At 40.0% G+C, this 27,988-nt stretch overlaps 3 protein-coding genes across 8 annotated transcripts in view; 1 reads left to right on the top strand and 2 right to left on the bottom strand.

Moving 5' to 3' along the window:
* The first annotated feature begins 13 nt into the window (after window positions 1-13).
* LOC129486368 (amino acid transporter heavy chain SLC3A2-like) lies at window positions 14-27,768 on the top strand. Of its 5 annotated transcripts, XM_063643270.1 has the most exons (4): window positions 17,239-17,351; window positions 19,806-19,900; window positions 23,316-23,467; window positions 27,450-27,768. In XM_063643270.1, the coding sequence occupies exons 1-4, from the start codon at window positions 17,261-17,263 to the stop codon at window positions 27,460-27,462; spliced, it is 351 nt and encodes a 116-aa protein (XP_063499340.1). In that variant the 5' UTR covers window positions 17,239-17,260; the 3' UTR covers window positions 27,463-27,768. The 5 variants fall into 5 exon arrangements, 1 of the variants encoding a protein (XP_063499340.1); XR_008658942.2 differs by lacking the exons at window positions 17,239-17,351; window positions 19,806-19,900 and adding an exon at window positions 14-255; XR_008658939.2 differs by lacking the exons at window positions 17,239-17,351; window positions 19,806-19,900 and adding an exon at window positions 14-255 and having other exon boundaries at window positions 23,260-23,467.
* The window catches only part of PPP1R42 (protein phosphatase 1 regulatory subunit 42), a 53,011-nt gene continuing 26,421 nt past the window's right edge, over window positions 1,399-27,988 (bottom strand). The window contains exons 5-8 of one of the 2 annotated variants that reach the window (XM_055286175.2): window positions 25,248-25,365; window positions 18,883-19,014; window positions 7,599-7,758; window positions 1,519-1,630 (exon numbers count right to left, since the gene is read on the bottom strand). In XM_055286175.2, the coding sequence (XP_055142150.1) occupies window positions 1,519-1,630; window positions 7,599-7,758; window positions 18,883-19,014; window positions 25,248-25,365 (522 nt within the window). Of the gene's footprint in view, window positions 1,631-7,598; window positions 7,759-18,882; window positions 19,015-25,247; window positions 25,366-27,988 lie in introns of both variants that reach the window. The other variant, XM_055286176.2, reaches the window with a different exon arrangement.
* On the bottom strand, window positions 20,802-22,734 carry LOC129486366 (U4/U6 small nuclear ribonucleoprotein Prp3). The gene is given in 8 exon segments (XM_055286174.2): window positions 20,802-21,375; window positions 21,422-21,472; window positions 21,475-21,645; window positions 21,648-21,746; window positions 21,749-21,973; window positions 21,976-22,128; window positions 22,131-22,362; window positions 22,364-22,734. Coding segments are annotated over 8 exon segments (1,617 nt in total). The 5' UTR covers window positions 22,667-22,734; the 3' UTR covers window positions 20,802-20,992.

Here is a 27,988-nt window from a genome sequence, read left to right as displayed (position 1 = left end):
GGCGGCGTGTGGAGAGTTTGAGGTGTCTGCCGCCGGCTCCCGTGGGGCCGGGCTGGAGGCCGCGGGTGAGGCCTGTGGTTAACCTCGCGCTGCCGAGGTCCTACCTCCTCGGATCCAGTCTGATTCCAGGCCGCTTCTAGGCCGGTGCCCAGCTGAGGCGGGAACGCTGCCGTTTGGTTGAGCGTGACTTTTAGGCTCTGTGAGGAAAAGTCGAGCGCACCACATCGAGGCGCTAGCCGTTTGTTCTACCACGAGGTAAAAGATTCATGCTGCCCTAGTTACCCTAAAGCTGGGAGATACACTGCACTTCCTACCAGACCCCGAATGCTCTCAGTGTCTGTAATTCTTTAAGAAGTTCCTAGAGCAGACAGCCCTTGGATCGTGGGCGCTTCTCCCCGGGGACGCGGACCCTGCTGACCGCCTCCGCTGCCCCCGCAGGGGCCACCGCTCTTTAATTATTTGGGCGAAACATTCTTTTCTGGTTTTGCACTTGTGGACCCACGGGAAGCGTGACTTGCAGCGAGGCAGGACCCGATCCCAGGCTTCTTTAGAAAGCGGACGCTGCGCCCCAGGGCCTGTTGAGAGTCGCCCCAGGAAGCCGTGGGCCCCCGGCCGCCCCAATCCGCAGCGGTTTCTGTAGGTCCTGGACCTGTCGCCTTCGCAGGTGAAATCTGAGTACTTTCCAGTAACATAATTAGAACACACTCGAAACAATGCCTGCAGTTCTCAGAGTAGGACATTTTCTGTTTTTGTGTTTGAGACAGGGTCTCTGTCGCCCAGGCTGGAGTGCAGTGGTGCCATCTCGGCTCACCTCAGCCTCCAACTCTCGGGCTCAAGCCAAGAGCAGGATATTTTCTTATATTCTTTGGGGTCAAACGGAATATCAAATTTAAAATGTCACTAAAGAAACGGCGCTCTTGTATATGCACCATCATTTCATACTTTCCAGTAGATTTCTAAGTTGGAACTACTGTAACCAAGCCGTCAGCAGTCCTGGTGGCACTATTTGGATGTACTGGCCCACAAATTAAGTACATTAGTGAGTCAGAATGGTACTTAGGCTTTCATCTCAATTCCCACCCAATAACTGTAATTAGATTTACACTTTAGAAAGAAGTACACCGATATTCTATTGATTCAAAAAGGGGCCCAGTGCAGTGGCTCATATCTGTAGTCCCAGCTACCCCGAAGGCTGAGACAGGAGGATCTCGTGAGCCCAGGAGGTTAAGGCTTCAGTGAGCTGTGATCGCACCCTCGAAGGGACTTCTATTGCTGAATGAAAAAGTACATATTTTCCCAGTAAATTGTATGTAATGAGGAATAAAGCAACTAGATCCCTGAATTCACAGGTGGAAAGCAATGTTTCAGATTCTATAAAGCAGCAAATCAAACAATAACTTAAAAGTTTTTCTTATGTTATGAGATACCATAAAGCTACAAACCCACAAAAGATATTGTTGCTTAGTCCTATAAAGTTAAAAACAAAATCAAAACGTTTCCTGTCACTTGAGGCTGAATTTACTCATTTTCCACAAACAAATTTTCTTTTTCTTTGGGGTTATGGAAAAGGTGAGGTTCACGCACATCATTTTTTGTCAGCAAGCTTTCAGATTGCTTCAAAGAAAGATTCCTGTATTTATAGAGAGGGAAAAAAAGCATTAAATTAAAAAAATGAAAGTATCCCCAAAAGGTAGCAAACATATAGAATCTAGGACACAATAACAATATTAAAGGCTAATGATTAATCACCAAACAGTGTGAATCTTGCCAGGCTTTAAAAAGGAAGCAGAAACAAAGATTTTCCTCTTGGTGTAGTGAAGAATGTGAAAAATCTATGATTTGTGAGAGGTATGGAAATAATATTAGAGGAAAGGTGGACCAGGTCTAAGATGAGGCAAATTTGAGGTGTCTGGGGCTTCTTGTATTTTGCATCCAGATTGTCCTTATAATGCAAAATAATCATACATATCAATTTATTCCATATTGTTTTTAATATATAAATGTTTAATATGTATATAAATGTTTTATATGTATATAAAACAGTAGATTAATTAGTACTTTTTTCACATTTCAACTATTTCTCTCATTGTTTAAATTGTAATTTACATAGTTAAATTCACCCTTTTCAGTGTAAATTCACCCAGTTCAGCAAGCTTTCATAAACATATGTCTTATAACCATCAATGCAATAAAGATACAGAACATTACTCTCATTCTCCAAAATTATCTTGTGCTGACCCTTTGCAGTCAACCCTTTCTCCCGCCTCCAGTTTCTGGCAACCGCTGATCTGTTTTCTGTCTCTGTAGTTTTTGCTTTTGCCAGAAAGTCATACAAATAGAAGTATATTGTATAGTCTGTAGCCTTTTGAGTCTGGTTTCTTTCACTTAGCATAATGCTTTTGAGATCCAAGTTGTTGAGTATATCACTAGTTCATTCCTTTGTATTGCTGAATAGTATTCCATCGTATAGATGTACCACAGTTTGTTTATCCATTTCTCAGATGAAAACCTTTGGCATTGCAGTGAGTTGAGATTGCGCCACTGCACTCCAGCCTGGGCGACAGAGTGAGACTCTGTCTCAGAAAAAGAAAAAAAAAAAAAGAAAGAAAACCTTTGGATTGTTTCCAGTTTTTGGTGATTATGAATAATATTATAAATGTTCAGGTACAGGTTTTTGTGAGTATACGTTTTCATTTCACTTGGGAAAATAACCAGGAGTGAACCACTAGCTGCTAGAAGTGTTAAATGTATGTTTGCCTTTTTTTTTTTTGAAGGAGGCTGGAGTGCAGTAGTGTGATCATAGCTCACTACAGGCTTGAACTCCGGGGATCAAGTCATCTTCCAAGTGATCCTTCCACCGTAGCCTCTTAAGTAGCTGGGACTACAGGCATGTACCACCATGCCCAGCTTAACGTTATAAGAATATGTCAAACTGGCTGGGTACAGTGGTTTGCATCTGCATTCCCAGCACTTTGGGAGGCTGAGATGGGAGGATTGCTTAAGTATGAGTTTGAGACCAGCCTGGACAGTATAGTGAGACCCGGTCTGTACAAAAAAGTTTAAATGGGGCTTATAGTATTCTTAAAAGAGTTCCGTTGTCTTTTAAAATTTGTTTGGATAGGCCGGGTGCAGTGGTTCACGCCTGTAATCCCAGCACTTTGGGAGGCCAAGACGGGCGGATCACGAGGTCAGGAGGTCGAGACCATCCTGGCTAACACAGTGAAACTCTGTCTCTACTAAAAATACAAAAAACTGGCCGGGCATGGTGGCGGGCGCCTGTAGTCCCAGCTACTTGGGAGGCTGAGGCAGGAGAATGGCATGAACCCGGGGAGGTGGAGCTTGCAGTGAGCCGAGATCACGCCACTGCACTCCAGCCTGGGTGACAGAGCGAGACTCCGTCTCCAAAAAAAAAAATTTTGTTTGGATAATGAAGATTCAGCTTTCAAAATATAGGCATTTTAAAATGGAAAATAATATAATTCTTTTGAATTAGGTCTTACATAACTCTTGTTCACAGAGTAAACCATTGACCGAGTTGAGATCAGAAGTCACAAAAACTAGCTTGTTTTAACTAAAACTAGTCTGTTTTAACTAAAAAAAGTTTTTGTTTTTTGAGACAAGGTCTTGCACTGTCGCTCAGCCTGGAGTGCAGTGGCACAATCGCTGCTCACTGCAGCCTCAACCTCCTGGGCTCAAGCAATCCTCTCACCTTAGCCTCCCGAGTAGCTGGGACTACAGAGACATGCCACTACACCTGAAATTTTTTCTTATGGAGATGAGGTCTCATTGTGTTGCCTAGGCTGGTTTCGAACTCCTGGCCTCAAGCAATCCTCTCTCCTTTCTCAGCTTCCCAAAGTGCTGGAATTATAGGCATGAGCCACCTCACCCAGCCTAAAAAAACTATGTTGCTTATCACTATTGTGCTTTTTTTGGGAAGGAGGGGAGTATCCTAATTTCAAAATGGTTCTTTGAGAACTGCATATCCAAATATTAACATTATACCTACATTACTGATACACATAAGCTTATTTTGCATATAAAATTAAATAGACTGTTACATTTAACAAAGCAAAATTTGCAAGTGAGTTTATATAACATCATTCCAGAGTTTTGTGACTAAAAATATCTGAGTTTTAAAAATTCTTTCCTAAGCACATAGATCTGTTGTTAGAACTGTTCAAACATAACCTTAACAGTGAAGGAAAGTTGTTTTAACTGTTATTCAAGTTCACTTTTTAATTCAAAGAAACCTAATGCTTCCATATTCTAACAAAGGGTACTAGATATTTTATAAATAGCTAAATAATATGCAGTGAATATTTCCTGTGAATTATGCGTCCCAGTGATTTGTATTCCTTAAAGGTATCTGAAATTAAGGGCATTTTTACCCAGCTAGAAAGTTACTATTTTTACGTTAACAAAAGAGATGGATTGACTCTATTAACATTGCTTGGGTTTGAAAGATAGTTAAATAATCAAGTAACAATTTGTTTTTCATTGTATGGTGCTACACAGTATTCTCGGTGGATTTTATATGCAATATATAAATGCATTTAATGTCTATTTTAAAATTACTAAGGTTCAAGCACCTCCTAGCATGTTTGCAAAGAGAGGAAACATCTGTCAGAAGTATTTACTGTGACAAACACAGAAAGAAGCAATAATGTGTACCTTTTTGTTTGTTTAATACCATATTTTAAAAAATTGAACAGTGAAGGCATTTGTTCAGAATCAGCCTTTAAATAAAAAATAGGTTTGACCTAATCTTTAATTAAAGTATACATTGATAGTATCAAGTTCAGTTTGAGGGTCAAAAACAACGTCAATGAGTCTGACTTTTTCCTCCCAGTAGAGAAAGCAGGCTTGTATAAATATACATGAGCACAGATTGCACGCATTTATAAAAGAGGTGGAAAACATTCCCCTGTCTTTGGACAGATGTTGCTTCACTGGCTCCACATAGGATACAGGCACAGCCCCCAGTGTGTAGAACCCTAAAGGAGTGTGGGGCACATACCTTTAGCTTTTTGGAAGATGCACTGTAAGCTTATTTCCACCTCTGAGCAGGCTCCCCACCTTGAATATTAAATATAGAGTGTAGGGACACGTCTGCTGATGCCAGCTCATTCTTTCCCTTAAAGTAATTAAGGCAAGGGGTAGCTTTAATCAATTTTTTGGAAACTAAAAATCTGTTCTTTGTGTTTAGGCTGAGTATTTTGTTTTTAACACTTTACTGATCTTCTAGCTGTATTTTCATTATCTCCTAGATTTATGTTAAATTACTAAAATTAGCAAAAGGCATGCCCTAAAAATCTGTATCAAGAGTTTGATGAAACTCTGTAATATATTTGATTACCTTTTATTAAAGAGAGGTAGAACTGATAATCTCATTTAATACGGATTAAATCTTTTGATATACTAAAACAATATTTTGGCATACCTAAGGTGAAAGTATTGCCTGAGGAAATAATAAGCATTTAAAAATTTATGTAATGCTTTTCCACAGGATAAAATTGAAGACTCAGGATTGAACGTAATTGGCTTCACTTGATGGTGGCAGAGGCAGGACATTCTTACGTTCTCACAGAACCCTTCTGGTTTGCTGGCTTCATTTAGGATAGCATATCTTTGCAGTACATAGTAGTTTGTATTTTAAAAAATGCATTTAGTTCTGTATTTAGTGTTCGTAGTTAGGAAAATGAGGGTAGAGTGATTTATTTGATGTTTTATCAGTGCACTCCTAGTGACTTGAGCTTTGCTTGGGGCTATAGAATATGTGGAATGGGCCACAGCTCACTATTGATCTAACAATGCATGTGGCAATGTATATAGAATTCATCAACATTGTTTTCTGAAGCTGTGTACATTTTTATTGTTTTATTTTCTTCCTTGATGATATACTAGCAAGATTTTTCAAAATGCTTGGCAAAGAAACAAAACTTAAGAACGCTGTTGTGGAATTGGTAACAGTTGTGTAAATCTTTAAGAAACTATTGTGTCCATATTGCCTGTGGACAAGTAGGCAATGGTTTGGTATTAATGACAATGGACATAAGCAGTAAATGTCTCACATAGCTCCTGTTTTATTGTGAATGGAGAGGAGGCAAGACCAAAACGAGGACTCCCTGCAAATCCTTTCACTTATCCCCAAATAAAGCATTTTCCATACCCACAGACCTTCTCTCTCCTAAGACTGCATCCCAGCAAGCCTGAGCCACTCTGCAGGGAATAGGGGTAGGACAGTGCAGCAGTAATGTTCACAGGGCTTCTTGAGGTGGGCTGTACTAGGCAATTCTAAATCATCATCCCTTGATGGGACCCTGCAAAGAGCGTGTCATGATAAGCCCACTTGACCTTCAGCAGGCAGTTCTGGGAAAAGGAAAACGATTCCAAAGTATGTCCCCTGGCTCTGTTTACTTTCTCAATGAAATATGCTATTGGCCTTTAGTATATTGCGATCACTAATCTGATTGGGTTGGAAGGATCAATACAGCAATCATTATATTGATTATAAATGAAAAAATAAGTTTAATGCAAAATTTATAAGATGTATTAGGATCTGGTTTTTAAAGCCCATAGCATTTATCACACTATAGAGTAATTATATCATATTTGACTCCCCAGCTAGCTTGTGGTAAAATATTTGAGATCAGGATTATCTTATTTGAGTTTTTATATTCAGTGTTGCCCAGCATATGGCAGATGTCTCATGTTTTATATATAAATGAAGTTACTTTCTGGTATGGGTATTTATTTATTTAATTTATTGAGGTGTGGTCCCACTCTGTTGCCCAGGCTGGAGTGCAGTGGAGCGATCTCAGCTCATTGCAGCCTCTGTCTCCCAGGCTCAAGTGACCCTCCCACCTCAGCCTCCAAAGTAGCTGGGACTAAAGGCATACACCACCAGGTCCAGCTAATTTTTGTATTTTTTTTTTTGTAGAGAATGGCTTTCTCCATGTTGGCCAGGCTGGTCTTGAACTCCTGGACTAAAATGATCTGCCCACCTAAGCCTCCCAAAATGCTGGGATTACAGGCGTGAACCACTGTCCCCAGCTCTGGTTTATTTTTCCATCAAAGCAATACCTTTTTAAACCAAAAAGCAAATTTTTCCTCATCAGGAGAAACTTCTGCCTCCTTCAGAGACAACAGCTTAAAAATCTTGTTTGTAGAAGTGGTGAAAGTAGCCTAATTCTGTAGGCCTCTGGACTTTCTGCAACCATATGCTCTGAAGTTGCCCACCCACTGGTGGACTACTCATCATCAGCTAGGCCTCAGGCTCCTTTAACAGAATCCCTGATCACTGAGACATCTTTACCTACTGCCTCTGGGACCTTCCTGAGTCCCCTACCTTACCTCAGTGGGTGTATCCAGTCTAACTCCCAAGTCTTCTGGAAACACCCCTTCCCATTGTAACTTTCTGACTGTTTGGGCAGACCAACAATGAACTTTTTTTTCTTTCTTTGTATGTTTGGCCAAAAAGGATTGAGAACAAAGAACTAGGAGACAGATTGGATGGCCTCTGTTCCTCTTTGTTTACTGTGAAGATGTCTCCTCCCCACCAAAAAGATAAAGTCACATAAATATTTGAAAGAACCTACCCCATCTCTTCAATAATTTTAGTGTAATCTTCTTGGGAACTTTCTGGAGATGCATTTCCATTTACAGGGTATCTCTGTATTTCAGAGAAAAAGACTAATTTTGGCTTACCCACCTGTGGGTAATAAACAGGAACTATGTGATGCATTGTTTTGAAGTTACCTGTAGCACACAAAGAAATAAAAGCATTCTGCTTTGAAATTAATAACTAAATTGTAAAAAAGGGTATAACAATATTAGATTATCTAAAAATTAAATAAAGCTAAATGAATACACAGGAAAACTAGTAATAAAATTAATAACCCAAGGAAAAAATAGCACAGACTTTCATATACAAAAACCTATACAGGAAAGTTCATGGTCAACTCTTAAAAATAAAATAAAATGAGCGTGCCAACATTAATATGAATATTAACTGCCCTTAATTTTACTGTTCTGAGTTAGTTTATTTTTTCAAATTGTTTAACTTGTAGGGAGTAAATTAGTCGTGTATCGTTTTGGGGATATGTCCATACCTTTATTCTGGCACTTAACATTCCAAATCATTTACCTGCTTTCAGATCCTCCTCCCTTTCCAGCAGTAATTTCCTTTTAAGTGGGGACAGCCCTATTCACCTCTAATTCACAGTGGCTGGCATATTCTTGGACACATTCGAGGTGCTTAATAAATGTTTATTAAATGTTTGTTATGAATTTTTCTATAGAAGTGCTATAAAAGAAAGTGCTAAAAGATGTGAGTATATTTTGGATTTTATTAAGATATTAAAGTATGTTTACAATTTTGTGTTATATAGCTATATGGCTATACTTGGGATAAGATTTTTAAATTGTAAGATCCTTGAAGTTAGAGGTTATAATAATTCCTATAATTTTACCGTAATCCCCAATATAGAGCTCCAAATTTACAAGGCTATCAAAATACATAAAAGATTAGGAAGTACAAAAATTATTATCATCTTTTTAAGAATTCCTGTTCCCTTACAATATATTTGGTTGTACAGAGGTGCCTTTAAAAGGTTCATCTTAACTCTTCTAAAGACCTGAAAGGTAGGTGTACTGTAGATTTTGAAAATACATAATATATTTTCTAGATTTTAATTTATGCTTTCCCTTTCTCTTGCACAGTTATAAAAGAGTCTTTGCATAAAGACCATATAGTATGCTATTGGACATATACAAAAGGATAGAGTTATTATATATTACATACATGTGTACAGGGATGTCACTGCTTTTAAGCCTGAGAGTTCCAGGTTTGTACCATCTGTTTGGATGGGGATGGCAAATATGGGCAAAGGGTAGGGAGGACCTACAAATGGCCAGCGAAGAATAACCAAGTACTCCTGAGAAAAGCTCAGAAAATTTTCTGCTGCAGCTACTCAGTGTGTCCACTTTAAATTTTATTTTAATTGATTTTAGAGACCATTTTTTTTTCAAGACAGAGTGTCATCTTGTCACCCAGGCTGGAGTGCAGTGGCACGATCTTGGCTCACTACAACCTTTGCCTCCTGGGTTCAAATGATTCTCCTGCCTCAGCCTCTCTAGTAGCTGGGATTATAGGCGCCCATCACCACACCCGGCTAATTTTTGTACTATTAGTAGAGACGGGGTTTCACCATGTTGGCCAGGCTGGTCTTGAACTCCTGACCTCAGGTGATCTGCCTGCCTTAGCCTCCCAAAGTGCTGGGATTACAGGCATGAGCCACCGCACCCGGCCAAGACCATTTTTCAATATAGTAAATTATGTAATCTATTTGAGTACTCCTTTTAAAATTTTGAAATTTGTTGTATTATCCTATTTCCTCTAGCTCCTTTTTAGTTATAAAAATTGTTTACGCATCACATATTTCCACATCTGTTATTTTCCCAAATTCCCACCAAATTGAAGTGAATTTCTAAGTAGAGCATTATTGCTTTAGAACATTAATTGTCCTTATATCCCAGCTTAATTTAGCCTGTGCCCCCTGCTAGCTTTGTAAACTCAAGACAAGTCACTTCATTTTCTGAAACTGAACTTTCTCATCTGCAAAATGCATATAATGATCTTCTGCCTCACAGGTTATAATGATTAAATGCAATAATGTGTGTAAATATCTGAAATGTTTAGCACAGTAAATGTCAGTTCTTTTTTCTTCCCTTGCCCCCTCTTCTTTGCCTTCTAATTCTGAGTGCTTTCCATTTTAAATTATTAATAATTATCATAACAGCAACTACTACAAGGTCTGAAATGAAACTTACATACTATAACATTCTATATGGACTTTTAAAAATTGTAGCAAAACTATTTAACATGAGATCTACCCTCCTTTTTTTTTTTTTTTTTTTTTTGTTTTTTGAGATGACGTCTTGCTCTGTCACCCAGGCTGGGGTGCAGTGGTGCCATCTTGGCTCACTGCAGCCTCTGCCTCCCAGGTTTAAGCAGTTCTCTTGCTTCATCCTCCCAAGTAACTGGGACTACAGGGGCACGCCACCACACCCAGCTAATTGTTTTGTATTTTTGGTAGAGACGGGGTTTCGCCATATTGGCCAGGCTGGTCTTGAACTCCTGACCTCAAGTGATCTGACTGCCTCAGCCTCCCAAAGTGCTGAGATTACAGGCGTGAGCCACCGCGCCCAGCCAAAATCTACCCTCTTAACAAAGTTTTAAATGTACATTTTTTTTTTTTTTTTTTACCTTAGGTACAATGTCGTATAGTAGATCTCTAGAGTTTATTCATCTTCTTTGGCCGAAACTTTATGCCCATTGATTAATAAGTCTCCCTTTCCTCCCCTCAGCTGCTGGCAATAGCACTCCACTCTTTGAGTCTATGAATTTAACTATTTTAGGTATCTTATATAAGTTGAATCAGTATTTGTCTTTCTTTGACCTGGCTCATTTCACTTAGCATAATATCCTCAAGGCTCACCCATGTTGTCACATACTGCAGAATTTCCTCTCTTTGTAAAGCTGAGTAGTGTTCTATGTTCCATTTAATATATACTTCCTTTATCCATTCATCTGTCCAATGTCTGTGTACCTTGTTTCCTCATCTTGACTATTGTGAATAGTGCTGCAATGAACATAGGAGTACTGATGTCTCTTGGAAATCCTGATTTCAATTCTTTTGGATAAATATCCATAAGTGGGATTGTTGGGTCATATGGCAGTCCTATTTTTAACTTTTTGAGGAATGTTCATACTGTTTGCTATAGTGGCTGCACCATTTTACATTCCCACCAACAGTGTGCAAAGGTTCCAGTTTCTTCACATCCTCTGTAACACACGTTGCCTTTTTTAAAATAATAGCCATCTGGGCACAATGGCTCTTGTCTGTAATACCAGCACTTTGGGGGGCCGAGGCAGGTGGATCACTTGAGTTCAGGAGTTGGAGACCAGTCTGACCAATATGGCGAAACCCCATCTCTACTAAAAATGCAAAATTAGCCGGGTGTGGTGGTACATGCCTGTAATCTCAGCTACTCGGGAGGCTGAGGCTGGAGAATTGCTTGAACCCAGGAGGCAGAGGTTGCAGTGAGCTGAGATCATGCCATTGCACTCCAGCCTAGGCAACAAGAGTAAAACTCTGTCTCGAAAAAAAAAAAAAAAGCCATCCTGACAGGTGTGAGGTGATAGCTCATATCTATTTTGATTTGCATTTCCCTGATGATTACTGACATTGAGTATTTCTTCATATACCTGTTGGCCATTTGTATGTCTTCTTTGGAGAAATTTGTATGTCTTCTTTGGAGGAACAAAAACCACTATTTGTTTAAGGGACTTTTCTTTCCCCATTGTGTAGTCTAGGCACCTTGTCAAAGATCAATTGACTACATATGCATGGATTTTTTTCCTGGGCACTCTATTCTGTTCCATTTCTCTATATGTCTGTCTTCTGCCAGTACCATACTCTTTTGATTACTGTATCTATGTAATATATTTCAAAATTAAGAAATGTGATGCCTTCAGCTTTGTTCTTCATTCTTAAGATTGATTTGGCTATTTGTGGTCTTCAGTGGTTCCATATGAATTTTAGAATTGCTTTTTTCTATTTCTATAAAAAATGCCATTGGGATTTTGATAGAAATTGCATTGAATCTGTGGATCACTTTTGGTCTTATGGATATTTTACAATATTGAGTCTTCAGTTCATGAACATGAAGTGTCTTTTCATTTGTGTCTTGTTTAATTTCTTTTAAAATTTATAAGCAGACATTGCAGAAGATGTCTTGTTTAATTTCTTTCATCAATGTTTTGTAGTTTTCAGCATATGTCTTTCACCTCCTTAATTAAATTTATTCCTGGGTATTTTATTCTTTTGTTGTTATTGTAAATGGGATTATTTTCATAATTTCTTTTCAGATAGTTTGTTGTTAATTTATCTATATGACTTTAAACATTGTTTTTGGGTGGGGCGCAGTGGCTCATGCCTGTAATCCCAGGATTTTGGAAGGCCGAGGTGGGTGGATCACTTGAGTTCAGGAGTTCAAGACCAGCCTGGCCAACATGGTGAAATCCCATCTACTAAAAATACAAAAAGTAGTCAGGTGTGGTGGCACACGCCTGTAATCCCAGCTACTAGGGAGGCTGAGGCAGGAGAATTGCTTGAACCTGGGAGGCAGAGGTTGCAATGAGCTGAGATCGTGCCACTGCACTCCAGCCTGGGTGACAGAGAGATACTCTATCAAAAAAAAAAAATTGTTTTTGTTAGTTGGAGCTCACACTAGATTATAAAGAGATTAATAAGGACTGTTTTGGGAAAATTAAATGGCTAATTTAAAAAAATTTAGTTGAGACATAATTGTACATATTTATAGGGTACATAGTGATGTTGCAATACATATAATGTATAGTGATCAAATCAGGGAAATTAGCATATATATCATCTCAAACATTTATCATTTCTTTGTGTTGGCAACATTCAATATTCTCCTTCTAGCTATTTGAAACTATATATGATTGTTAACTACGGTCATCCTATAGTGCAGGGGTCCCCAACCCCAATGGTCCTGGTCTGTGGCCTATTAGAAACTGGGCCGCACAGCAGAAGGTGAGTGGCAGGTGAGCGAGTGAAGCTTCATCTGTATTTACAGCTGCTCTCCATAACTCGCATTACCACCTGAGCTCTGCCTCCTATCAGATCTGCTACAGCATTAGATTCTCATAGGAACACGAACCCTATTGTGAACTGTGCATGTGAGGGATCTAGGTTGTGAACTCCTTATGAGAATCTAATGCCCGATGATCTGTCACTGTCTCCCATTACTCCCAGATAGGATCATCTAGTTGTAGGAAAAAAAGCTCAGGGCTCCCGCTGACTCTACGTTGTGGTGAATTACGATTTCATTATACATTACAGTGCAATGTTAATAGAAATAAAGTGGGCCGGGCGCGGTGGCTCACGCTTGTAATCCCAGCACTTTGGGAGGCCGAGGCGGGCGGATCATGAGGTCAGGAGATCGAGACCACGATGAAACCCCGTCTCTATTAAAAATACAAAAAATTAGTCAGGCGTGGTGGCGGGCGCCTGTAGTCCCAGCTACTCGGAGAGGCTGAGGCGGGAGAATGGCGTGAACCCGGGAGGCGGAGCTTGCAGTGAGCCAACATTGCACCACTGCACTCCAGCCTGGGCGACAGAGCGAGACTCTGTCTCAAAAAAAAAAAAAGAGAAATAAAGTGCACAAGAAATGTAATGTACCTGTATCATCCCAAAACAATATCTCCTTCCACCACACTTCTGGTCCATGGAAAAATTGTCTTCCACAAAACCAGTCCCTGGTGCTACAAAGGTTGGGGACAGCTGCTATAGAACTCTAAAGTTTATTCCGTGTATCTGGTTGTAATTTTGTAACCTTTACCAAATCTCTCTCTTCCCTTGCCTTATTCCCTCTGCCCTTCCCAGTCTGTAGTATCCTTGTTCTACTTTTTAATTCTATGAGATCAACTTTTTGGTTTTTTTTTAGCTTTCACAGATGAGAACATGCCGTGTTTCACTTTATGTTTCTTATTTCACTTAACATAATGTCCCCCATTTCCATCCATGTTGTTGTGAATAACAGGATTAACAGGATTTCATTCTTATTTATAGTTGAATAGTATTCCATTGTGTATACATACCACATTTTCTTTATCCATTCATCTGTTGGACACTTAGGGCAATTCTGTATCTTGGCTATTGTGAATACTCCTGCAACAAACATGAGGGTGTGGATGTCTCCTTGATACACTGATTTCTTTTCCTTTGGATAGATGGTCAATAGTGGGATTGCTAAATCTGGTAGTTCTATTTGTAGGTTTTTGTTTTGTTTTGCTTTTTTTTTTTTTTTTTGAGACGGAGTCTTGCTCTGTCACCCAGGCTGAAGTGCAGTTGTGTGATCTCAGCTCACTGCAACCTCCGCCTCCCAGGTTTAAGAAATTCTCTGCCTCAGCCTCCCGAATAGCTGGGATTACAGGCGTGTGCCACCACGCTCAGCTAATTTTTTTTGTATTTTTAGTAGAGACGAGGTTTCACCATCTTGGCCAGGCTGATCTTGAACTCCTGACCTATGATCCACCTGCCTCGGCCTCCCAAAGTGCTGGGATTACAGGTGTGAGCCATTGCGCCCACCCTTGCTTTTTTTTTTTTTTTAAGAGACAGGGTCTTGCTCTGTTGTCCAGGAGTGCAGTGGCATGATCATAGCTCACTGCAGCTTCAAACTCCTGGGCTCAAGTAATCCCCCTGCCTGAGCCTCCTGAGTAGCTGGGACTACAGGTGTGTACTACCACACTGAGCTAATTTTCTTTCTTTCTTTTTTGAGATGGAGTCTTGCTCTGTTTCCCAGGCTGGAGTGCAATGGCACGATCTTGGCTCACTGCAACCTCCGCCTTCCAGGTTCAATCGATTCTCCTGTCTCAGCCTCCCCAGTAGCTGAGACTACAGGTGTGCACCACCATGCCTCACTAATTTTTGTATTTTTAGTAGAGAAGGGGTTTCACCAAGTTGGCCAGGCTGGTCTTGAACTCCTGACCTCAAGTGATCCACCTGCCTTGGCCTCCGAAAGTGCTGGGATTACAGGCATGAGCCACCTCACGTGGCTGCTAATTTTAAAAATAATGTTTTTGAAGAGATGGTGTCTTGCTTTGTTGCCCAGGCTGGTCTTGATCTCCTAGTCTCAACTCATACTCCTGCCTTGGCCTCCAAAAGCACTGGGATTACAGTTGTAAGCCACCACGTCCAGCCCCCTATTTGTAGTTTTTTGAGGAACCTCCATTCTGTTCTCTATAATGGTTGTACAACTTTACATTCCCACTAACGGTGTATGAGAGAGCTCCCTTTTCTCTGCATCCTCACCAGCTGTATTGGTCCATTTTCATGCTGCTGATAAAGACATACATGAGACTTGGGTAATTTATAAGGAAAAAGAGGTTTAATGGACTCACAGTTCCACATGGCTTGGGAGGCCTCACAATCATGGCAGAAGGCAAAAGGCACGTCTTACATGGTGACAGACGAGAGAATGAGAGCCAGACAAAAGGGGAAACTCCTTATAAAATCATCAGATCTCATGAGACTTATCCACTACCACGAGAACAGTGTGGGGGAAACTGCTCCCATAATTCAATTATCTCCCACCAGGCCCCTCCCACAACACATGGGAATTATGGAAGCTACAATTCAAGATGAGATTTGGGTGGAGACACAGCCAAACCATATCACCAGCATTTGGTTTTTATTTTTTGAGACTAAGTCTCGCTCTGTCACCCAGGCTAGAGTGCAGTGGTGCGATCTCAGCTCACTGCCAATGTCCGCCTCCTGGGTTCAAGCGATTCTCGTGCCTCAGCCTTCCAAGTAGCTGGGATTGCAGGTGTGCACCACCACGCCTGGCTAATTTTTGTATTGTCAGTAGAGACAGGGTTTCACCATCTTGGCCAGGCCGTTCTTGAACTCCTGACTTCAAGTGATCCACCCACCTCAGCCTCCCAAAGTGCTGAGATTGCAGCCGTGAGCCACTGTGCCTGGCCAGCTGTTGTTATTTTTTGTCTTTTTGTTAATAGCCATCCTAACTGGGATGAGATGACACCTCACTGTGGTTTTGACTTGCATTCCTGATGATTAAGTGATACTGGGCATATCTTTCTTTTATTTGTTGGCCATTTGTATGTCTTCTTTTCAGAAATGTCTGTTCAGATCCTTTGCCCATTTTAAAACTGGATTGTTGTTTTTTTGCTGTTGAGATGTTTCAATTTTTGTATATTCTGAATAATAATCCTGTCAGATAAATAGTTTACAGATATTTTTCCCGTTCTATAGGTTGTCTTTTCACTCTTCCCTTCGCTGTGCAGAAGCTTTTTAGTTTGACATAATCCCACTCATTTATTTTTGTTCTCATTGCCTGTACTTTTGAGGTTCTATTATAAAATCTTTTCCCAGACCAATGTCCTGAAGCATTTCCTCTGTTTTCTTCTAGTAGTTTTATAGTTTCAGGTCTTATATTTAGGTCTTTGATCCATACTAAGTTGATTTTTGCATAGGATGATAGCTGGGGGTCTAGTTTCATTCTTCTGCATATGGATATCCAGTTTTCCCATCACCATTTATTGAAGAGGAGGATAGTTTGAGCTGAGGATTTCAAGATTAGCTTGGGCAACACAGTGAGACCTCATCTCTACAAAAAATATTTTAAAATTAGCCGGGTATGGTTGCACACACCTGTCATCTCAGCTACTTGGGAGTTCTGAGGCAGGAGGATCATTTGAGCCTGGGAGATGGAGGCTGTAGTGAGCTGTGATACAATGTATGTTCTTGGCACCTTTGTCAAAAATCAGTTGGCTGTAGCTAAGTGGATTGGTTTCTGGGTTCTCTATTCTGTTCTACTAGTCTATGTTTCTGTTTTTATACCAGTACCATGGTGTTTTGGTTACTATAGCTTTGTTGTATATCTTGAAGTCTAGTAGTGTGGTGGCTCTGGCTTTGTTGGTTTTGCTCAGTATTGCTTTGGTTATTGGGGTTCCACACACATTTTAGGAGTTTTTTTCTATTTCTGTGAAGAATGTCATTGGTATTTTTATAGGGATTGCGTTGTATAGATTGCTTTGGTTAGTAGACTATAATTTTTTTAAGTTGTAAATTTAAAGACATATTATTATTTTGTCAAATTTCATTGAAGTTAACAATTAATGTAGTTGTCCCTAAATTAGGAAGAATTTTTGAAATCAGTTAAAATGAAAGAAACTACATTATTTTTAGAATTGGCCCAATTCTGGGGTGAGGGCTGGTATTAAATATTTAAAAAGTGACATCTTTGGTGTAATACTGAAAATATGTAAAATACTAGAATCCTTACCCTAGGTCTAGTTCTGCCCTTCACAGCCAGCCAGGAATGAACAGAGGAAAAATGCCTTCTGACTATTTTAGAAGTTTCAGATCTTGAGAAATTCACATTGCAACACAGTATATTGCAATATACTCATGAGTATATTATCAACTAAGAAAGTCCCATTCTACTTAATGATTTTCCATAATTTATATTCTTTATTTTTTTCAGATGGGGTCTTGCTCTGTTCCCAGGCTGGAGTGAAGTGGCACAATCACGCTCACTACAGCCTTGGTCTCCCAGGCTCCAGTGATCTTCCTCCCTCAGCCTCCCAAGTAGTTGGGACGACAGGCACATGCCACCATGCCTGGCTAATTTTAAAATATTTTTTGTATAGATGAGGTTTCACTGTGTTGCCCAAGCTGATCTTGAACTCCTAGGCTCAAATTATCCTCCCACCTCAGCCTCCCAAAATGCTGGAACTACAGGTGTGAACCACCATGCTTGGCCCATAGTTTGTATTCAGTGAACATGATACGGCAAAATCACTAGAGCTCCATGCCTCTCCACCCACGCTCCTCCTCGTGTCAGACACCATGTCCTAGAGTGACAGAGCTCCTAGGATACGCTATCTGTGCATAAAGCCTCACTGCAGTGTCCCCATTTCCCTTTTCCTATTTCCCTGGCCTAGCCCCTTCACTATGTCCTTATCCCTTCCCTTAGTCAGTTGTAGAACAAGAACATTAGCATTCAAACACTATCATGGAAAGGAGGAAGGGGCTCATCGCAATGTCATGGGCTAAAAAATCTGTGGTCAGTTCTTTTTTTTTTTTCTTTAAGACGGAGTCTTGTTCTGTCGCCCAGGCTGGAGTGCAATGGCGCAATCTCGGCTCACTGCAACCTCCACCTCCTGGGTTCAAGTGGTTCTCCTGCCTCAGCCTCCCGAGTAGCCGGGATTACAGGCACCTGCCATCATGCCTGGCTAATTTTTGTATTTTTGTAGAGATGGGGTTTCACCATGTTGGCCAGGATGGTCTTGAACTCCTGACCTCAGGTGATCCGCCTGTCTCGGCCTCCCACAGTGCTGGGATTGCAGCCATGAGCCACCGTGCCTGGCCAGACTAGTCAGTTCTTGGATGCTCCAAAATGAAGATAACTGTTACACATTACTCTTAGTTACATTTTGTTGCATTAGTTAGGCAAGGGAGGTTGGTATGTCCTTTGTAACACAACTTTAGGTATATTATAATCCAAATTTTCAGGTGTTGGAGTATGTGCATAAGAAGGGGGACAGTCCACAGATGTGGTCGTGATATATTTTTATTTTCTATCCTGATGAAAAATGTGATTTTTGCACTTTTTTTTTTTTTGAGATGGGGTTTTGCTCTTGTTGCCCAGGCTGGAGTGCAATGGCGTGATCTCGGCTCACTGCAACCTCCGCCTCTTGGGTTCAAGCGATTCTCCTGCCTCAGCCTCCTGAGTAGCTGGGATTACAGGTGCCTGTCACCATGCCTGGTTAATTTTTTGTATTTTTAGTAGAGACAGGATTTCATCATGTTGGCCAGGATGGTCTTGAACGGCTGACTTCAGGTGATCCACCCGCCTCATCCTCCCAAAGTGCTGGGATTACAGGTGTGAGCCACTGTGCCTGGCCTTTTTGCACTGTTACTTAACAAATATACTAGTGGCTTAGGTTTCACAATTTACATAGCTGATATCATGCACTTTTGCCAGGTATACAATTACACATTTTTCCCCACCCTTGTGGCTCTATGTTTACACAAAGCCAAACACAGCTGTTGTTCATAGTGGCTACCATTTACATAAACATTATAGGTGAAATTTCCAATACAAGACAAATTGTCCTTATGTACAACTAAGTAAATAAGTTTTTAAAAACCCCATAAAACAACAACAAAAAACCAAACAAAAACCATTTTATTTGTTGGCATTTTTTTGTTGCCTAGAATATTTCCTTTGCTAGAAGAGCAGTCACCTAATGAGTGACAGAGTGCTTACTTATGAGTGAATTGCTTGCATCCTCATTTTTACTGCTCCTTTTTTTGCTGATTTTCTTGGCATCTTTGGATGCTTTCCAATTCATTAGGAATTGTCTTTCTATATTTTTAATTTCTTTTCCATCAAGAAATTCTGGAGAAAAACACATACATTTAAAAAATACAATATATACATATAAACATAAGTCAAAATATGCACTTCTGGTTCAGAGCACAGAAACTTAAGTTACACCATAGACTGAAATAAATTTGTTTTTAAAATACATTAATTATACAACGCATGTACTTTTGTTGAGATTTTATTTATAGATTTTTTTCTGATTCCAGAAAGAATATGTGCTTGTTATAAACAATGGAAACATCATTAAATAAAACATTAAAAGGCTCTGTAATTATTATCCCCCTTCTTTTTTTTTTTTTTTTTTTTGTGAGACAAGGTCTCGCTCTGTCATCCAGGCTGGAGTGCATGGAGTGATCTTGGCTTACAGCAACGTCTGCCCCCTGGGGCTCAAGTGATCCTCCCACCTCAGCCTCCTGAGTAGCTGGGACCACAGGTGTGCACCACCATCCCCAACTATTTTTTTGTATTTTTAGTAGAGACAAGGTTTTGCCATGTTGCCCAGGCTGGCCTGGAACTCCTGAGCTTAAGCAATCCACCTGCCTTGGCCTCCCAAAGTGCTGGGATTACAGGCATGAGCCACCGTGCCTGACCATACCCCTTATTATGTTTGTTTATTTATTTATTTTTGAGACAGGATCTCACTCTGTCACCCAGGCTGGAATGCAGTGGCATGATCTTAGCTCACTGCAACCTCAAAACTCCTTAGCTTAAGTGATCCTCTTGCCTTAACCTCCCGCGTAGCTAGAACAATAGCCATGTGCCACCATGCCTGGATAATTAAAAACTTTTTTTTTTTTTTTTAGAGATGGGATCTCACTATGCTGCCCAGGCTGCTCTTGTATTCCTGGCCTCAAATGATCCTCTCACCTCGGCTTCCCAAAGCCCTGGGATTACAGAGGTGTGATAGAAATTGCGTTTCATAAATTATACAAATAATTTTTGCATGTTGTAAGACATTTGGAAAACACACAAAAAATAAAAAAATTATTTCCCAATGAGAAATAATCACTGATAACACTTTTGTATATTTCTTAGCATGTTATTATTTTCCATATATGTATATAAAATTGGAATCCTCTATATTAGTTTTGCATCCTGCTTATTAATATTGTGTTGTGAACATTTTACCATGTTTTTCCTTAAATATGGCTTATGTTTCCTTAATGGCTGGTGTTCTGTTGTTTAAGGATATATTATAAAATATTGAACAATTCCCTTATTATAGGATATTTTATATTGCCTATATTGTTTCTTTAATTACATGAATACAGATGACTTTCATTTAATAGAAGGATGATTTTTTTCTTCAAAATTTTTTTCTTTCTTTCCATAGGACTCTGCTTGATAGATTTTTTCTAATAAAATTTATGTATAGTAGTTTTGAAAATTAGATAGTTTCTCTCATTATCCATGTAGTCCACTAGATCCCAGAATGTAGAAAGGATGTAGTAAAATTTATTAGATCACACATTCTTTCAGGGGTAATGACAATATTCTGATAAAATATTAGTTGTACTGCTGAAAATATTAACACTACCACTTAAACATGAGCCATAATATTGTGTTATACCCAAAGTACAAAACAAAATGTTGAAACAAAGAATATAAACTAGAACCATAGAATCTAGAAGTAAAACTGTCTCCATATCTTATTTCATGTACTTTTTTTTCACTAAACTAGCTAGTACTCTCCAAACCATAAGAAATTGTCAAACGTCTTAGTACTTATAACTTTACAATAAGGGTCATTCTTTTTTATTATTTATTTTAAAAAACTCTTTAGTCATATGCACATAAGGGGAATAAAGGGCAACACCAGGCTGACTGGGGAAGGGAGCAAGATATTCTCCCTTTGTCCCAATGTCTGCTTGGCAAATTTCTGAGATCATACAAGTGGGAGTGGGTTGGGAAACAGAGTAAGTGGGAGGACAGAAGAGACAAAGGCAAGAGGGGAGAGGCAAGGGCTTGCAGTAGTCTCAGTCAGTGGACTCTACACAGATTCACTCAGTGCAAGGTCCCAGTAATGTTCAGCCCCATGCTTTCTGAAATGCTCATGAGCTATGTTCTCTGTAGGACACTGTTTAAACTTCATCTCTCCAAAGCTCCGGTCTTTGGCTGTACCCTCCCAGAATAGTACACATTTGTTGGTTTTCTTCACAGCTTCCTCATCAGATTCCTCATGATCATCTCCCTTTGTGTTAGATGTCTGTTCATCCCACTTTATCCGATGCAGCATAAGATGCTTAAATTTCTTCTGGGTCTTGGGGCCCCCTTCCACTACTACCACGTTGACACTCTTATGCAGTACCACCACCCCTGTCAGGTACCGTTGCCCAGCATTGGCCTCAATCTTGAACTTCTTAGCTGGGGTGCGAAATTTCTAACTCCATCTCGGTCTTGAACTTCTTGGCTGGGGTGCTCAAATTTCTAACTCTATATACAGATATGTGTATCCCCTGTGAAATGTCTTAAGCTTTTAAACTTTCTTGACCTTTCTCTGTTCTGCTGTGAGTTTTCAGGCAGAGTTGGCCTCTTCATGCACTTTCTGTCTTTTTGCCATCTGAGCTCTGACATGGGCTTCTACCTTCGTGGGGTCTTGAACAGCTTCTGTTCCTAATACTCACATCAAATTAGAAATTCTCACTTTGGTTCTGGAGGAGGCATCAGGCCCAGCCTGACTTTTTCTAGTAGTTCCTTCTGTGCTTCCCTCCTTGTCTGTTTCTGAAGTTTTTTCTGTTCCTTCTGGTAAGATACACTCCCAGAGTAACTGGTGTGTCATTGTCGACTGGAGGATTGAGCTGGGCTGGATGTTCAACAAGATTTGTGATTCCAAAATAATCTTCTCTCTTGGGATTTTCCTCTGTAAGGTTAAAGCCATTGGGGATTATGTAAGAGTCCCACCACTCAATTTCAGGAATATCTCCTTCCTTTAGCTCCTTCCTAGGAGCAATGAGGGCAAGCCTAGTCAAAAGTATGGCTGTGTTTTTTGAGCTGCTTGTGAAATCTCTGCCTGAAGCTTCTCCAGTTGAGCCTTTGTCCTTAATCGCTGAGCAATCTTCTCAAATTTGCCCTTGTCATGGAATTTAAACGTGCGTTTCTGGCGCTGGGAAGCGACAGTGGAGACTCGGGGTCAAAAAAGGTATTGGACTCCATGTCTTCTGATGGCTTTTTTTTAGCTGTTGCTTGAATGGTTCCCTCTGAAGAGGGAACAGCACGAATATTGGCAGGAGTAGACATGCAGTGTGTCAGCTCAATCTCCTTTTCTGTTGCATCTACAATGCACCCTTGCTCATCTAGGATCAGTGGTGTAGGTTTAATTTGGTCTTTTAACTCCCCCTTTCGGGGAGCAATGCCCATGTCAGTGAAGATTAGCCGGGCCCACCATGTTGACATTGCTGATGAGTCCTGGCTTCAGTGCCAGCCGGGCTTGGAGTCGAGCTTATAGTTCAGCTGCTTTCCTTGCTTTCTCAATGGCATCATTCATGAAAGTGGCAGCCTGGGAGGGCTGAATAGTGTGGCCAATTGGAAGTTGCTCTGGTTGGGAGGAAGAAGGAGTCTTTGGCTGAGGTGTAGGGGGGCTAATGAAGCGCAGCTGTTTTTTCCTTTCCTCGATTTGTCATTTTGCCGCGTCCATCATCTGTTTGATGTGGAGCTTAGTCAGCATGCCAGGACTCTCTGATGGAGGCCCAGGGATCACCTCTGGCTCTTCTTCCACCTCCTTAAAACGGGGTATTCGCTGCTTCTTTACTCCTGATGATTCCTTGGAGATCTCAAGAGTCATCAACAAACACCTTCTTTAGCTTTCGTTTTCTGCTTCCGTCACTGCTAGACTTGGAATGCCTAGAGCTTCTGCCTTCCTCCTACAGCCTCAGTTTGTCCACAAATCAGGGAGTAGAATCATCAAGAAAAGGTTTCAGATGATCAGCTGCCTTCTTCTTGTCCATGCTCTTCCCCACACAGTTCAATGCTGCTGTGACCACTGTAGGCTCTGAGAAACCCAGCACCCTCTTCACTGTCTTCTCACCCACCTTGGAGCCTCCCAAAGTGCTGGGATTACAGGCATGAGCCACCGCGCCCGGCCTGACATCACTGATAAATCAGGGAGAAAAGGTTAAGGAAGAGTGGCTAATTCTAGTTATCAACGACTATGAAAGGATCCATGGTTTCAGCTCATCCAGCTCCTTCTTAGTGCCATTTTTCAGGAAAAAGAGAACAATAGCTCAAATGGGACTCAATACTACAGCTCACAAACTTCAGCCCCCAGACGGAGGCCGAAAGTTAAACCGGAACCAGAAACCTTCTGACTGCCCTAGGCCTGTTGTCCCTATCGTCATGGCCGCTGCCATGCCGCTGTCTCCCAACACGTGACCAGAGTGGGCCGGGCCGCCAATTCGTGCAGCCATATTTGCCACTTTCCTGGAGGCAGAGCGCATGCGTCGCAGAACCGGAAAGTTTCCCTGAACAAGTAAGTTGCTTGCTTTGTGTTTCCCGGTCTAAGCCTATTTCTGCCAAGTTAATGTCTTTAACTTCCTGAAGCGGAAATTAGGCTACTTGCAGTTTTCCTCATATGGAGAATAAGTTCGCAAAAGTAAACTTCTGCGAGAACAAAGAGTGAGGCTTCTGCGTTTGTGCTCAAACATAGCCTTTCTGATAGAAAGTAAATCCTTTCACAGTCGTGATAACTAGAATTAGCCATCCCTCAACCTTTTCTCCCTAATTTAAAAGTGGTGTCAGGCTGGGCCGGTGGCTCATGCCTGTAATCCCAGCACTTTGGGAGGCCAAGGCGGGTGGACCACTTGAGGTCAGGAGTTCGAGACCAGCCTGGCCAACATGGTGAAACCCTGCCTCTACTCTAAAGGTCACTCTTTGATGCTCAGTTTTTCCAGCCACTTATATTTATTGATGTCTTTCCAGATCTATTTTTATTAATAATTATATAGCTTGTTAGTATATTTTTGGATGAGATATATGTTATCAATACATACTTCAAAAATATACTATGAAGATAAGGAATGAAAATTCCAAGTCTTTTATTGTAATCTCTTCTTCCTCATGTTAATGTCCCAAACAGAGCTGAGGAATGACTAGGAAACTATGCCTCCGTTAACCTGTCTCCATCTCATTTTTAGCAAATGATCTTTTTTTTTTTTTTTTTGAGACATTGTCTCACTTCGTCGCCCAGGCTGGAGTGCAATGGCATGATCTCAGCTCACTGCAACCTCTGCCTACCGGGTTCAAGCGATTCTCCTGTCTCAGCCTCCCAAGTAGCTGGGATTACATGCGCACACTGCCACCCCTGGCTATTCTTTTGTATTTTAGTAGAGATGGGGTTTCACCGTGTTGTCCAGACTGGTCTTGAACTCCTGACCTCAGGCAGTCCACCTACCGCGGCCTCCCAAAGTGCTGGGAACACAGGCGTGAGCCACTGCACCTGGCCTCAAATGTTCTTATTTGACGTTAATAGGTGTGAACATGGTTCAAGACTGGGAGCCAGGTAATGAATTCAAGATTATAGAACTATGAGATTTATTTCATTTTAATAAGTTGCTCTCAATACAAAGTTTGTTTCCACTCATGCTAAGTAAACCAAATATGTGGATTGTCACTCTATTTGGTGAGGACTGGGTAACCTAAAAAACATAAAATGACTCCCATAGCCTTCGTGAGAGGTCACTGCTCATCTTTCTGATGCTGTGTCACTTGGTCACTATTAATCGAGTGTTTTTGTCCATTTCTCCCAGTATGGTGCACATTCAGGAATGTTATTTGTAAGGATCTCATAAAGGGTCTCCTCACCCAGCTCTCCTATCAAACGAAAGGGATTCCTGTATGTTCTTAGGGTAACATTTGGCAAATGTCAAGCAATGAAAACTTTGATCAATTTTATCTACAGAACCAAGAGCTAAGGAGTCTCTTGGGATCATCAAAGGATTTGTGCCAACAAAAGTTTGGCAAAAGGTCAGCAAGTTCTACACATTTATGACTAACCATTTTTATTGGTAATAGCAAAATATCCTCCTTAAGGAATAAGTATCAGGTGCTTTAATTACTTCTGAACAGCAGATGTTTTTCATGCTTTATTTGTCAATTTTAACTTTTGCTCTTATTCAAAATATTGAATTTAAAGTTGACAATTTTCACAGATCCAGATGTCAGATTTATATTTTTGAAAGCTTGCTGGTAAAATAACTAAAAAGTTAACTAGGTGTCATTCTCTTAAAAATTATATTAATATAAATATGTACCCAGTGATTTGGACACCAATATCAGTCTGTCCCTGTATTTTGGTTTGAGACAAACAGGATTTCCATTTAGATCAATTTTCCACAGCTTCATCAACTTGTTCAGTAAAAACTCCAAATCCTATAATTAGAGAAGAAAAAGCAAAGCACAAGCATTTCATATTTATCAATACTTCTAGCATGTCAGTTACTGTTATTAAAGGTAATTACTGCTTTCATGGAGTTCTAGCCCAGAGCCCGGTACTTAAAAGGTGCATAATAACTAAATTTGGAATAAAACAATCTATACTGATAATAGAAGGCACTGAAGATGAGGCAAAAAAATGAGGTCCTAAGTTGAGGGCCACACAACTGTTCTCTGTCATACTCCCTTAAATGGCCCCCACTGCAGCTCAGAAAAAACTTTTTCCTGCAGGAGATGCCCTATTCTTAGTGTAGCTCATAGAAGTTTACAGATTAGGCAATTAAGGGGTAGTGAGTAAGCAGTCCCTTGTGATTGTAAGGAGTATGTGTTGTTGCTTTTTATTTTACAAAGAATGCATATTCATTTTTAAGTGTTAAAAAAAAAAAAAAAAACCTACCAAAGGGAAAAATGGAAGAAAGGGGGAAAAAATCATTTGTATGCTTATCATGCAAAGATCACTTTTAATATGTTGTTATGTATCCTTCTAATCTTTTTTGAGCATGGGGACTTTTGGGAGGGTACATATTTTTAATTGTCATAATTGTACTGTGAGTACAATTTTGTTTTACATTATATCATAAATATTTGCATGTTTTTATAGCTTATAAGAAGAAAATCAGCTAACTGATAGTTCAAGGAATAATAAAGTTATTCCATGGTCTACAACCCAAATAAATGTGAGGAAAACAGATTAACGGAATTTAAGAACTAACTGTCTCAGTTTGCTTTTTTCACAGCCTCTTTGTCCCTATTTGGATTTCTTTTCCTATCCAGTGTCACTCTTTCCTCAGTACCTTGTCTGTCATTTCTTGCTTTCTCCCCTTCCCCGCTTTCTAAAAAGTGTATTTTATCTTAACTACTATTTAATGAAAATGAAGTATACTTTGAGTATTTCTTATATGTGGCCAAAGTTCTGTTCTTTATTTTTAATATCAGATACATTTAATCTGTAGTGAATTACTCAACGAAAGTAGTGCCCTTAGGTTGTTTCCAAAGCTTGGCTATTGTGAATATTGCTGCAGAGAACACGGGAGTGCACATGTTGCTTTTAAAATAATAATTTCCCTTCCTTTGGATATATACGCTAAATTTAATCTGCGCTAGACTTTGAGGGATTCCAATACGTAATTTATGTGAAAATATAAGACATTGTTTTTTTTTTTTTTTTAAATAAGGCAATCCTAAACTTTCTGGCACTGCTGCTTACTGTGTGACCTTAGGCAAATCTATGTCTTCATCTATAACTTGAGGTTAATTAAGATTAGTTGCCATGGCATATAAAGTGCCTGAAACAAAGAAAGTAATAAATGTGTCAGTTCTCTGCCTGTTTGCCTGCCCTGCTACCTCTTAACTAATTCCCTTTCTCTTAATTTTTGTCAGCAGAGAGCAAAAACATTTTAAGTCAGGAAGAAGAAACTTCTTGACCTATTGACAAATAAGTAGTTGACTTTTTATAAGAAAGTTATCTTCATAAATTATAACTCAGCCTTCAGTTCTGGGCTCTGGAATATGCCTTCTCCAACAGCATTTGTTTGGCAGTGTTTAATAGAGCCATAACTATCTTATTTTACGTGAGAGTTACATTGTATTTCTCTTACTCTGAAAACCTATAAGGAAGGGATTATGCATCACATTTTTTACAGTGTTGAATGCGATGCCCATCATCTAAAAGTTAATAAGAACACTTAGAGAACTTTAAATTAATATAGATAAAAAGAGTGCTTAGAGTTTTGTTAATTGTTCTTTACTTGATAAATGACCTTCGACATACTCCCTCCAGTGTATGTTTATTTAAGACTAAACTAATCCTGTGCTGAAATACGATTACCCTTTGGATACGCTCTGGTTGTTCATTGCCTTCCTGTCTTTAATAAAAAGCTTTCACTTTCCTGCTCTTCAATAAGTTACTAAAGGAAGCAGACACTTTTCTGGACAGTCTCTATTTGATAAATGATCATGTCATGCTATCACTTAGAGGAGTGCTGCAAAATACTAAGGAGCAAATTCTATTTCCCCTGCAGGGCTGATGCCTAAGTTCCTGTATAGGCGTCTGCAGCACAGCAATGCTCTCTCTACCATTAATGATGACCGCTGATGAACCTGTATTTGACCAGCATACTCCAATCTTTATCGGAAATGTCTGGACCAACCGTCCTTACTAAATCTAAAGACAGCCATTTGTCATCCCTCTGACTGCCTGTCATCATCTGCCTGGGAAAATCTATAATTTTTGGCTTGTTCCTGACTCAACTGTGCAATGAATAAATTTATCTTTGGGTCACTCTGCTTGTCAGGATCAATATTGAGCAGAGGTTGAATAAATTAGAAACTGAGAAAACATGACAGGCCGTAGAAGTTTGTTCATTTGTGTCTTATAAATCAGATATTTAATTCATATAAGAGGCAAACATGTCAAGTTTTTTATTTCCCTCATTCATACCGAAGATTCTATACCTCATGATAAATGGTCATCAGAAGACCAATGAAGTAAATCACTAATATATCTGACTTTGAGATGAACTTTTCAGATCATTGTATTGACTTAGTAAACTTTACAGAC

This window comes from Symphalangus syndactylus, chromosome 7 (assembly GCF_028878055.3).
Source record: "Symphalangus syndactylus isolate Jambi chromosome 7, NHGRI_mSymSyn1-v2.1_pri, whole genome shotgun sequence".
Taxonomy (NCBI): Eukaryota; Metazoa; Chordata; class Mammalia; order Primates; family Hylobatidae; genus Symphalangus; species Symphalangus syndactylus.
This window is presented reverse-complemented; position numbering and strand designations above follow the sequence as displayed.